Here is a 13,305-nt window from a genome sequence, read left to right on the forward strand (position 1 = left end):
TGGTTTATAAAGCTTTGCATGGTTTAGGCCCAAAATATATTTCTGACCTCCTGCTAAATGATGAACCATCCAGATCTCTCAGATCTTCAGGGACTGGTCAGCTTTCTGTCCCCAGAGTCAGAACTAAACATGGAGAAGCAGTGTTCAGTTATTATGCTCCAAATATCTGGAACAAACTCCCAGAAACCTGCCGGTCCACTGCAACTCTTACTACTTTTAAATCCAGGCTGAAGACTTTTCTCTTTGCCGCTGCTTTTAATTGATACAGTATATTCATATCTTAAACTGCACTGTAACTTTTATTCATGTATTTTGTCTTTCAATGTTTATTTTATATCTTTTCTTTTTAATGACTGATTTTAAATTCCATTTTCTTAATGTCTTTCATTTTTGTAAAGCACTTTGAATTGCCTTGTGTTGAAAGGTGCTATATAAATAAACTTGCCTTGCCTTGCCTAATCTAATTTCCTGGAAACTATATTTGATCCTCTCCAGCTGAGCTCGAGCGTCTGCGCCTGGAGGAGGAGAGGCAGCAGGAAGAGGAGAGGAAGAAGCTTCTGGAGATGGAAGAGAGTGAGAGGATAGAGTACCTCTGCAGGAAGGAGCAGGAGGAGGAGAGCAGGAGACACGAAGAAGAGCAGCGTAAAAGGAAAGAGGAGGAGGCCACCTTACAGGCCGCAGAGGAAGCAAGGCTGCAGGCAGAGCAACTTGCAAGGTACAATAAGTTTCTGTCTCATCAACCTTTATTTTATATTATAAATCCATACACATTCAGATGCTTCAAACCCATAACACGTTGTATTCTGTTGTCGTATAATGATATTAAATGATTGTCCAGCTCTGTCTCTTTCTCGTTCTGTCTTCCTGCAGAGAGATGGCGCTGTTGCAGCAGCAGTTGGCCGTTCAAAGGCGTCTGTTGTTGGAGGCTGGAGGTCTGGAGAAAACGCAGGGTATATCTAGACCGTGGATCTACTCTTACTTCACTTTGTTATAGTTACTGGGTGTAAATCCAACTAGCTGAGACCATAACCCCTGACTTTTAACCTCTATTTGAGATCATTCCTTAAATGGTTCAATGATTATGAGAATTCAAGTTAATAGAGGACATCAAAAGATGGAGGTCAGGCATCTCCGAATCAACACTCCTCTGTTGCTTTAAAGAATATACCATTGTCCATTTGTCAAAGACAATACCTGATTTCCTCTTTTGATATTTTCTATGTTTCTATAAAATAAAACTATTTTAAATATTGCGGCTGTCCTTGTTTTATGCATGTCTGATAATTTACAATTCAAGACCAGGTCAAACTTTTGACAGATTTAGAATAAAAGCAGTCAAGGATAAAACTAAATCTCAGTAGCAGGAATAAAAGCGCTGATTGTTTTCTATGAAAGCTTTTAAACACAGAGCAACATAAGTGTTTGTAGAATATAGACATTTTATTTTATTTAGTTTTTCTCTTACCTTCATTTATCATATTTTAAATGTGGCTTTTAATTTGGGTTAATCTGAGTGGTATCATCGTTCATGTTCTATGGTTTTGTGATCAACTCTTTCTGTTGTTTTTTATAACTTGTTTTCAATCATGTTCCTCAATCTCTATTTGTATTCATTGTTATTGTATGTATCTTGTCTTGCTCTGTAAAGCACTTTGGGCTGAATCTTGCATGAAAGTTTCTCTGTAAATAAAGTATTATTATTATTACAACTACATGCTCTTTACAGTAGGTGGCGGTATGAATCTTAAGTTACGCCAACCATCCTGACATTAAAACCAACGAAGAAGATTCATCCGGAAACACTTGGCCGTTGTTATGGTAAAACAACACAGCTGTTGAGAAGTATTTTCACATTTTCGTTGAAAGAAGCAGTCTTTTGATAATAAAACTGGAGTCAATGCAATGAAAACATAAAAGTGATCAATGTTTTGGAATCGACAGCTACTGTTACAAAGACTGTGAGAAGCCAACGATCTGTTAAAGGCTTTTTTAGCCAGTTAGCAATCAGCTAACAGGCTAAGCTGTTTATCACCAACAACAATAAAAGGTAAGTACAATGTTTTTATCTTTCATCCTAATGTGTATATACAACAGTCTACATAGTCTGACAATTTTCAACTCGAGTTTCTAATATGGGAGATTACTATAAAGGTTATTAATGTATCCATAGCAACTTCACAAATCGGAGGTCCAAGATGGTTCTGTGACGTAGTTTATCACCGGTTTAAAGACCTGCATTCATATAAACAGAGGTGGAAGAAGTACTCTGATCTTGTACAAAGTAACACATAATTTAAATACTCAAGTAAAGTACAGGTCCCTAAAAATTGTACTTAAGTACAGTACTTGTAAATGTACTTAGCTAAACAAAAAAAGAAGCATAATGCAAAAGCTGAGTTTCATGCAAATAAGTAATTCACAATATAAAAAGCCAAAATGACCTACACGGGGCAGTCCTAGTAATTTCATGTAGTTTGATCGTAGTGTTTTGCTGTCTGTCTGACATGTCATAATTGGCAGATTTGTTGTTTGTTTCCCTGGTTAGCTCCGTTCAGCAGGAAGGAACATGCAGCTACATATTCAAATGCCTGTCACTGCAGAGCTGTCTACTCTATATTATGTTATTTGGCATTCCTGCACGACAATAATCATCTTTAACAAAAACTTGGGACTACATTTTTGGTTTATTTCTCTGTATGCCATTTTTGTATTCTCTTGCTATCTAGACTGTTGGATTAGGTGACATTGTTGTAGATTAGACAACAAGTTCAATAATCAAACTGCACCTTTTAATTGCAATGCATTTGTGGATGCAGGTAACATTTTGATGAACGTTCTCCAGCCACTCTTTGGTCAGAGGTCTTTTGAAAATGGACGTCAGCATTGCCGTGTCGCTGATTCGAGGCCAGATGCGTGCCGTGGTTGAGCGAGCAGTGAACGGAGCGGTGGAGACGGTGTTGGCTGAGATGCTAAAAGTGGTGGGAGTCAAATTTGAGGAGCTGAAAGGCCATGTGGCGCTGATGCAGAGGGACGTTGCGTCATTACAAAGGGAAAAAACCCAAAAAGAGAAAGAGAATGAAAACATCCGAGCCAAGCTGCGCTATACCGAGCTAAAGCTAAAATACTACAGGCAAGGAGTGGAGGAGGAGCTGGAGCAACGAGTTTCTGCCTCCACTCTGGGCCGCATTCACCCGTCCATGTACCTTCAAGCACAGAGAGGTGGGGCGGGGGTTTCCTCCACTGAGATTTCTCCATCATGCTCAATAACGAACCCTGAGGGACCACTGTCAACAAGCAATCAAGGTAATGGCCATGGAGATGACTGACACATATTTGGCCCCCTCCACTGCAATGGGTCTTACTCCTTTCTGTGTGTGTGCTTCCAGAATGCAGCTCCCCACACAGCACAAGCAGGCGTGCAATCGGAGCGCTTTGTCATTCAGATGTGGGAGATCTGAGCTCTGACACGTCTGACCTGCTGCTGCCAGTCTCACTCTCTTTGAACACTCCTACAGAATCTAGTCAGGACAGCAGCACAGGTACAGTGTGTGTGTGTGTGTGTGTGTGTGTGTGTGTGTGTGTGTGTGTGTGTGTGTGTGTGTGTGTGTGTGTGTGTGTGTGTGTGTGTGTGTGTGTGTGTGTGTGTGTGTGTGTGTGTGTGTGTGTGTGTGTGTGTGTGTGTGTGTGTGTGTGTGTGTGATACTGCTGCCTTCTTTTCTACATGTTGTTCCCTTCAAACTTAATTTGGAAAAGTTTAAATGATATCTGTTGATGTAAAAAGTAGGTATTATCCTATTTACTTTTATTATTGTATATTTTAAAAGTTAAATACTGGATACTGGATTTGGGGAAATCGAGTGTTAGTCAGAATACACACTGAATGGAGAATAGCAAACCAAAAGGAATCAGAATCAGAAACGGGTTTATCACCAGGTAGGTTCACACGTACGAGGAATTTGACTTGGTGTCGAGCGAGAATCAGAATCAGCTGCATATAGATTGATAACATGTTGCTGTGTATCTCTGAACAAAATACTGTGTTTGTGCAGTGTTCTTTCCTGTAGAGCGACACGTAGCTCACAGCCAGGATCAGGAGAACGACTGTAAGTGGACCGTCACTCTGCAGCCACACTCAGAGGGAGGGGACGCTCACCTGGATCCTCCTCCTGTCCAGGCTCTGGAGCAGCAGTCAGCCGCTGGCTCACCGTCCCCTCATGTTTCCACCCAGGCCGATAGCTCCACTCTGCACTCCTCTGCTTCACAAGTAACCACACACTTCCAGACTTCATCCTATTGGTTTTGCATAAGCAGTACTGTTTGTCATAAATACACCCCCGTGCTGAAGTGGCCAACCTGCATCATGCCCTGACCTTTAGGGAGGAGCAAGGATTAGCTCTCTATAAATATATATTAGACCAGTGGTCACCAACCTTTTTAAGCCCAAGATCACCGACCTCGGCCTAGGTGAAAGGCGAGATCTACCTATTGCAGAATTGAGTGAAAAAGACGGCCCAGACAATGCTTCCAATTTGAGGCCTTTTATATAGGCTAATTGCATCTGAATTACTGTTACAATGAAGGCTCCATAATCAGCTCACGGCATATAGGCAGGGGTAAAGTGCTATTGGGGGGCGGACCTCACCTCCTCTAGGGGGGTCAGGGGGGATGCTCCCCCAGGAAGATTTTTTTTTAAATATTGAAGTTGAAAGCATCAATCTGGTGCACTTTGAGAGCAACATGAAGAGATCTATGGATACCTCTCTCAGCACCCAGATGAAACAGAACTGTAAGCAGATGTTCTTTTTCTTTATGGATATTTTACAAATCACTCCCCCTTTTAAACTTTTCTTTTTAACGGTCCGCGATCTATCCGCACCACACTCGCGATCGACCGGTCGGCGACCACTGTATTAGAAGAACTGAGTTAAACAGGAACAATCACAAAAACATTACGAATAATATATCAACAAAAGCATGAATTAATCGATTAACCATCATGTGTCATTGTTTTGTAATGTTTCTTTACAACTTATTAGAAAAACCTTTATTGATTGTTACAGCAGCATCAAAACTGAAATGTAAACGGATAAATACAAACAAATCTTCGCAGGTTTATTGACTATAATAGCTTATAATAACAACTTAGGGGTGTTGTTGGACACACTGCTGATACAACGGTTACTAGATATACCTCAAGAGGTGTAATACTAGTAGGAGTATATCATATCATTTATAAGAAAAGTAATTTAGTATAAAGCAAAATAAGTAAATCAGTCCAAAGGAGATGGAGATAATTGCGATATTAAGTGTGCCAGAAAACACTGTTTTCTTATCGTAGTCCTAAAGTCCTTGTTGTTTCTTGGTGTAATGCAGGTGAAGCAGGAGGAGGAGGAGGAGGAGATCTGCATAAAGGAGGAGCCAGAGGAAGAGCAGGATGTGATGGCCGACCTTCTGCTGGACTGCCAGCTGCAGCAGGGTCCTCTTCCAGAGTCAGAGGTGAGGCTAGAGCTGAATGTTCAAGCTGACAAAACAAGGTCAGCACCTGAGTTCTTGTGAGAGTGTTTTCCCCAAATTGTTAAGAAGATTCTTTTTTTTTTTTAAATAATAACTCTCTACATAAGTTAGTTTTGGACTCTGATAGTTTCAACTGTCAATCAAGCCCAGATCTCACAGTGATGAAGTTGCATTATTGCCATTTGTGGGTGTAGACAATGGACCAGAGTGCTTTGCAGCCCTTGCACGGTTTTTCTTTAGAAATAGAGTATCAAAGTTAGATCATTAAGATCCTTAATTGTACATACACATGTTGATAATGCACTGAATATCACAGGCTATTTAAAAGGGTCTCTTGAAAGAAATGAATGTTTTTTTCACTTCCTCCAGACTCAAAGGTCAGGGCTTCCAGAAAGTCAGAGAAATAACTCTGCAGCCTACAGCGCAGCAGGACCATGCACTGGTGAGTACATCTGTGTATGAGAGTGTGAGCAGATGCTTCTGAGACTGCTTGGCTAGTTCAAAAAAAAAAATGCTCTTGATGATGTTTCCCTAGTTGACTCCCCCTGGCCAAACAAAGCAGTATTGATCACTTGTATAAAAACAAGATGCCATTGATATATAAATCAGCTCCATGATGTATTGATCTATTAAAAATCCCAATCACTGCAAACCTCTCTCTGTGTGTTTGCTCTCAGATCTGATGCCTCAGCCTTTGAGCTCCCTGCAGTCCATGGGTTATTCACCATCAGGTCTCCCACATCGCCAGGCGGTGCGGCCATGGACTAAAGACCTCAGTCTTTATGAAGATTTCAAGCTGCGCAGGAATGAGCTCCGCAAGCGAAGCATCAGCAGACGCAGAGAGCTGGAGAAGACGCTGCCTCAGCCGATGCTTGCAGACCTGGTTAGTTGACCTGACCCTGTCCTTACAGACACGCACACACTCACACACACACACACACACACACACACACACACACACACACACACACACACACACACACACACACACACACACACACACACACACACACACACACACACACACACACGCACACACACACGCACACACACACTGCTGAACAGCTTGGTATCTCCTGCCTCGATTGGGTACAGTCAGATGTCATCATACCAATAGTCTTCCATGCTTTTAGGTTATTGAACGTCCTATTTACAAATATATGTTTTGTACATGGTGAACCAAAGGCTGTGTCATGTTTCAGGAAGACTGAGAATTCAACAAGAGTAAAAAAAAAAAAAAATGCTAGTCATAAGCTTAGCCTTAGAATGTATGCAGAATGAAAAAGGAGCCGGTTTCAGTGGACAATAATGCTTAATAAGACAAGCTGAGATAAACAGGCTACATCTTTGAGACATATACACACTTTTAAAGATAGTGGAGTATAAAGTGCCATTTTCTATCAAAGTGTCTTCTTGTGACAGTCGCAGTTTGATATCAGTGTTTCTTATAAACTGTAGGGGCAGGGGAAAAGGTTAAGGCAGGTACTTTAGATTCAAATGAAAATCTATGATGCATCCTCGCAAACTACAGTCAGTAAATGTCCACCTTTGTGTAAGGTTTGGGGGTGTGGTTCTGCAAGCCTCATTTGCAGATTCACCTGTCGCGGCGCGCCCAGAGGCTTTTTAGTGGGCGCGTCACCGGGATGCCAGGGGTGGTTCTCACGGGAGGAGGAAGCAGGAAAGTTCCTTTAACAGCCGGTGAAAAAGTTGTCGGGTAATGTTGTCGATCCTGTAAGGAAAAAAGACTACACCTCATCAATGGTTGAGCCGAGGAGAGTTAGGGGCACTGCGTATTCGATAGTGGACGGAGGGGAAGGAAGTCATCGAACCTGATTCCCTGACGTTGGGTTTGCCGCAGTGATTCGCAGAGACACGACGTGGAGGTTTTTCCTTTTAACTTCACCAAATGCCAACACACAAACCTACCCTTCGTCGACTGGGGTATCGGACCAAGAATTTCACCAAGTTTCCGAAATTGACCCGTAAGAAGCGAGGGTATAGGTGAGGTGGCGAAAGAACAGTCCGCTCTACGTTCCTCGACGGTATTAGACAAGTTTCACCCTTTACTTAAACACCATTGGGTAGGGTTGTTCAAGGCTTAGCAACGTCACTGAACTAATAACACACCCTCATCCTATGGAAGAAAGGTCGTGACGGTGCACCAAAAGAAGACCTAGGGGACCTTTGTGGGAAAGAGTCTGGTGATATACCGGTTCCTTTTGAAAATTGAGAAACGAGACCCCTTCTTTACCGTAAAGAAAGTCTAACTCACGAATTTAACCGGAGTTACTTCAGAGCAAGTAGTGTCGCAATTTGGAAACTCCACGACAAGCACACTCCCACACTCACTTTCTACTACTGTAGTAAGTTATTGATGTTGTTTCGCTAAAAAGGTGAGTCGAGAGGCCTGGAAAAGGTAGTTAGCCGACCTTTCCCACGAGCCGCAAAGAAGTCGGTTTACCAGTACGTGAAACTTGACCATCTCCGATATAGACAGACACTTAATGACGACAGACCCGAACGAAAGGTAGACTTGTTAACGGTGTACGTCATCGGACGAAAATCCCAGTTCCCATTGAACTTCTTACTCCGAGGTACCGTTACTGGGGTGTTAAGTACTTATCTCAACCGTATTCTATCCCGTAGAACGTCTCAGAATCGTAAGAATCCCCAGCTTTTCAGTTGTGTGTTTAGAACCCCTGTACAGTCCAAAAACCGTGGTTCTGATGACCTGCGGTCGCCGACTGACACTTACCAAGTTATTTATGGGTAGGGATTCGGTAGACGAGAATGGCCAGATAACTACCTAGACCGGCGAACACCCATCCTAAATGGGACATACGGAACAACGGCTCGCGTCTGACCTTATGGAGCAGACATCATTTTATAGAAACACGAGAAGATGGAATCAAAAGGATTTTGCGGACTTGTGGGAAACCGGTCGGAAAGGTTCTTAAAGAGACTTGGAGACCACCTACTTCGACCTTTTTAGACCCCGTCAGAGAAGAGCTTATCCTTTACATGAACCTAATCGCCTTCACGATGAATACTCTTGATTGTGAACCCCACCTCGACGGGCCCTAGGAGTTCGTCCAACTCTTCCTTACTTACCTTGTGCATTAGGGAACCGGAAGATGGAGGATACAAAAGGCACAGGGCCAACCTATTACCCAGACTCCAGAACCAAGCCTTTAGGTTCGGATCTTCCTACCCCTTACGGTCACAACAGTAGCTACTAACATAACAAAGATCGCTGGTGCGTAGTACAGTACGTCGCATCCTCATCCGACACATGGGATAAGAATTCCGGTACAGAAAGGGTCTCGTTTCGAAACCAAGAAGAGTGACCCGAAGTCCAACGAGGGGAAAGCCTGATGTAGGTCGGTAACGCGACACGGCCCGACTCCCTTAATACAATGTACGTCACTTTTTTGTCGAAATGTGACGGATAAAGGAGAGTGGAGATGCCCATTCGTACATCCTCTGAATGCACTAGAAGACAAGGGAGGACGTGTTACCAGTGATGTAGTCGTCCAAAGAATCGCGCAGGTGAAAAGGACCCCGGAAGAACAAGGTTAAGAGAGAAAACGAAAAACAACTAGGTGAAGAAAGGGTTATAAGAAAACGTCGCGACACGTATAAAAAAGGTGATTACAACGGATAACTGTGGTCAACCAGTTGCCAAAGACTTGTCACGGGCTCCGTTTGGTCGATAAAGAACCCTAATGTCAACAAACTTCATTCTAAAAGATTGTTGAGGCGAGTTCACTGATACCCAAAGGTAGATCTTGTTTCGCCGAGCCATTAGTATCCGTTTAGGGAGTTGGTGACAAGCCCGTTGACGTTGTCATAGGAGTTGAAGAGGAGGTGAAGTACTCCATTAGTCCTCCATCCTTTCGACGAACTTTTCGAAGAAACTAACGACCGTCAACACACACGAAAAACGAATGTGTGTGGTTGGATAGCGCGACCGGAAATTCTTGGTGGTCTACTTGTGTATATATCTCTCCTGTAGACAATTACACATTGAAGTATATCTTTCTTTCCCCTTGAGTTATACCTTACTGTTCCGTAAACTTAAATGGGGTGGCCTGTATGACCTACATACGCCGTATGGCGAGGATGTCCTACACTAACCATAAAGGGAGAAAAACCCACCAAAGGTTCCTCCAACTCTCCAAAACCTCGAAAACAACCAGCGACACTTTGTAGAGCGGACTTATGGNACATCCCTAATCTATGTAAAGGGCGACTGTGGCTGTGAGGGAGTGTGGTTGTCTTTCAACCAGAAGGTTGTGGGTTCGATCTCAGCCCATGCAGTCAACATGTCGATGTATCCTTGGGCAAGATACTTAACCCTGAGTTGCTCCCGATGGCATGGCCAACGGTGTGTGAATGTGTGTGAATGTTAGGTCCTAGAGTAAGGTACACTGCTCTGTATGAATGGGTGTGAATGGGTGAATGACATGTAGTATGTAAAGCGCTTTGAGGGGTCTTAAAAGACTGGATAAAGCGCTATATAAGTACAGTCCATTTACCAGTCCATTTATGTGTGGATAGTAGATAGTAACCTCCAAAACACAGACCTCAATATGTCTGACTAGCGTCCCACTATTTCCACACATTGCACGGACATCCCAGAGATTGTGAAGTGAAATCTTCATCAGCAAATGTTGGAAAGCCCCTTGGATGTGTATTTGTGAATGTCTGTACTGCGGGGTTAAGGCAGAGCAGGGAATCAACACATGAGCCGTTTAAAATCCTCTATATTAAGGACCTTTAATTGGAAACTAAATGACATGGCATCCCTTAAAATGTTCCTTTCGTCATCCGGATTAAAAGCGTTTGAATTGCACAAGGCAGGTATATTATTTAACTTAAAATAATCAAAATGTCAGTTTCACACCGGACACAAACAGCTTTCTTCTGGGTGAAAGTCTTGTATTAGTTTGTTTGAATTATACCTTTTACTTTCGTTTATTTAGTGTTCTTTCACATAGTGCCCACATGCTCTGCAGCCCACGGTCTGTCTGTGTTTTCCCCTTTTATTTTGAATAGTCACAGTCTGTCGGTTTCCTGTTTTGCTTTGAAAGGTGTTCACCCCCTGTCTCGTGTCTGCATTGCTTCCTGTCTCTTTGTTTTCCCTCCTGTCTGATTGTCTGGGTGTTTCTCAATGTCGAGTAAGGATGCTCCAGAGCCACTATTTCAAGCATACTACGTCATCGAGTGCCGCCGAAGGACTGTTCCAATGTCCAGCATACTTGGAATTCTACCGAGGCCGGCGTCCTTCGTAGCGGGACATTTTGAGGGCTGCACATGTGTAGACTCCGCGGTCTTAAAATCCCCACAATGCTTTGCGCACGGACCAATTTCCAAATCTTTGGCGGAAATCGCGTTCCATTTAAGGCGGGGCATATGACGCACACCTGTTAGCCTGTTCCACCATTCTTCGTTTTCAGAGGCTAGGAAGGATTCTTGCCTCGCTTCTTAAGCAAGTGACTCGGAAGACATGTGCTACCAAGGAAGCGTCCTCGACATTGAGAACCACCCTCTGATTGTGTTTCAGTCCTTTGTCTTGATTTGTGATGATTCTTGTGTTTTCAGTCTTGCTTCCCGTTGTGTTTCAGTTCGTGGTCTTTGCTCCCCATGGTTTAGTTCTCGGTGTCCTTAATGTCCCTGTTCTGTCCTCCAGTGTCCTCCGAGTCTTCCTGGTTTGTTTTGCTTTTGTTTGCTAGTTACCGTTTTGTTGATCGGGCCTGCTTGCATCGTTTTCAAGTTTTGGTACTTGTGGGTTATCTGTCGCCACTTTTTAATAATTGGGTCGACTCTACCGGGCAGCTTGCTCCACCACAACCCAACATTAATCCTATTTTGCGGCGATGGGTTGTTTAGAGAGTCTGCCAAAAACTAAAAAAGTGGCGACAGATAACCCACAAGAACCTGTTGGAACAGCTTTTGTTAAATAAAACTCGCTTTTTGATTTACTTTTATCTCTTCTCCTTGCTCTGTGTTTGGGTCCTGATAACATCCCTGTGACACTTCATGCAACATCCTATTTTGTGCCACAAACACGTCTTCAAAGTTGCAAATAAATCTTTAAACAATATCCTCTGCAGAGAAAGAGCTTCCTGCAGTCATCAACATATTCTGCAGTAATGTCTCCATTTCTTCCATGTGTTATGGAACTGCTCGTATTTGATGCAATCCGTCTTCAATGTGCCTGCAGCCTCACATTACACCTCATATACTTCACACAGAGAAACACAATGCATCCCATCAAGCCGACGCCTTCCTCTGAATATAAATGAAGATGTTTGCTCTCTCTGTCGGTACGTGTGTGTGTGTGCAGAAGCAGCCTGCTCACTCTCCAGGCTGTGAGGCGGTTACAGTGTGTGTTCCCAGGTGTGTTGGTGTGTGTTATCTCGCTGTGGAGCGATGGACGGGATGTGTCTGTCACGTTTATTGCAGACAGATCTCTTCATCAATAATTCATCCTCCTCTTTCTCTTCAGCCTCGCTAGCGACGTCGCTCGAGGGACGGCGATGTCGGCTTTTCTGAAATATCTCACCGACTTAAAATCGATTATTTGACTTCCTATCCAGACGATGAATGGACGCAGACCTTTTCTCCCAAAACATCGAAAGGCAGAGTTACATGTTCAAAATCTAAAATCAAAACACACCTCTTCAGAACTGCTTTTAATCTGTAATGAATGTGTTAAAGTGTGTTTTCATGTTTTTATGATTTCTTTTTTACTGTGGAAAGTGTCTTTGGGTTTCTAGAATAGTGCTTTATGAATAAAATGCATTATTATTATTGTTATTATTAGCATGTTAGCATTAAAGTCAAAGCACATGTGTATCTGGTCTGTTTGTCTCCAAACAACAACAACAACAGGAAAACAATGGCCTCTAAAGCAAAGATGAGTTGTTGCTTTTAGACTTGGTGCTGTCTTTGAATTCTGGGAAGAAAATAAATGTTTAGCCTGACTGGGATCTTCCTTCTTCTTCTTCTTCTTCTTCTTCTTCTTCTTCTTCTTCTTCTTCTTCTTCTTCTTCTTCTTCTTCTTCTTCTTCTTCTTCTACCATTTAACGAGTTGAAGCTCAGATCTACTGAGATTAGATTAGCCTTTTATCATGTATCTATCTCATAAGATCTCAATGCAAAGAGGTTCAAGAGAGCTCTGCATTTTAGTTTTTACAGTTCAAATGATAATTTATTTAAATACTAGAAAAGGTGATAAAACTATAAAAATTAAGCTTTGATTCATTATTTAAAATATAAAAGAAAACTGTATTTAATATATTTGAAAAGTTATTTTATTTTTTTATTCGTGAAACTTTTTAAAAAGATGAATCTAATTATTTTTGGAAATGTGCCTATGAAGCTCAGCACAAGTTCAACCAGGAAGACCGTCTTTCCTCCCATGTTACTACTCTCTCTCCTCTCAATAAGTGATCGGGGGCGTCACTCCCCAGCTTAACCAATCACTTCGCTCTATTCTCACAAGCCTATCATAGCGCTCTGCTAAACCTTTTAAATGTGCTCTCCCCCTGTCAGCTGTCATTTCAGGTGACTCGACGCAACCCTCCTCCACTCCTTTTCACCTCCTGTCCCTCTGAATCCAGGGTCAATAAGCCCCTCCCCTTCAGACAGAACCCAACTATCCATTCACCACCACCAGAGTCTAGACCCCGGGGGGTTTCATCGGATCGGTTCTCCCCTCCCGAATGATACTCCTGCACAACGGGGCCTAATCGCCAAAACTCCATTACATTTATTTGTGTATTC

The 13,305-nt window shown here is 42.7% G+C and overlaps 2 protein-coding genes across 4 annotated transcripts in view; both read left to right on the forward strand.

Moving 5' to 3' along the window:
* The window catches only part of LOC104951952 (trichohyalin-like), a 9,450-nt gene extending 7,809 nt beyond the window's left edge, over positions 1-1,641 (forward strand). For all 3 annotated transcript variants that reach the window (XM_010778697.1, XM_010778698.1, XM_010778699.1), the window contains 2 exons: positions 496-715; positions 871-1,641. In XM_010778697.1, the coding sequence (XP_010776999.1) occupies positions 496-715; positions 871-994 (344 nt within the window). In that variant the 3' untranslated portion in view covers positions 995-1,641. The remainder of the gene's footprint in view (positions 1-495; positions 716-870) is intronic.
* Positions 1,642-1,777: 136 nt separating this feature from the next.
* On the forward strand, positions 1,778-6,406 carry LOC104951965 (uncharacterized). The gene is made up of 7 exons (XM_010778712.1): positions 1,778-2,047; positions 2,817-3,303; positions 3,387-3,539; positions 4,050-4,264; positions 5,374-5,496; positions 5,884-5,956; positions 6,192-6,406. Exons 2-7 carry the CDS (start codon positions 2,871-2,873, stop codon positions 6,404-6,406), a joined length of 1,212 nt encoding a protein of 403 aa, XP_010777014.1. The 5' UTR covers positions 1,778-2,047; positions 2,817-2,870.
* The last annotated feature ends 6,899 nt before the right edge of the window (positions 6,407-13,305 follow it).

Source organism: Notothenia coriiceps, unplaced genomic scaffold (genome assembly GCF_000735185.1).
Source record: "Notothenia coriiceps isolate Sejong01 unplaced genomic scaffold, NC01 NC01_scaffold00019353, whole genome shotgun sequence".
Taxonomy (NCBI): domain Eukaryota; kingdom Metazoa; phylum Chordata; class Actinopteri; order Perciformes; family Nototheniidae; genus Notothenia; species Notothenia coriiceps.

Excerpts from the sequence above, each read along its gene's own strand:
- LOC104951965 (XM_010778712.1), top strand. The coding sequence starts at position 2,871 with ATGGACGTCAGCATTGCCGTGTCGCTGATTCGAGGCCAGATGCGTGCC. Across the intron at positions 3,304-3,386 it reads ACTGTCAACAAGCAATCAAG|AATGCAGCTCCCCACACAGC; the intron begins GTAATGGCCATG and ends GTGTGCTTCCAG. Across the intron at positions 5,497-5,883 it reads GTCCTCTTCCAGAGTCAGAG|ACTCAAAGGTCAGGGCTTCC; the intron begins GTGAGGCTAGAG and ends CACTTCCTCCAG.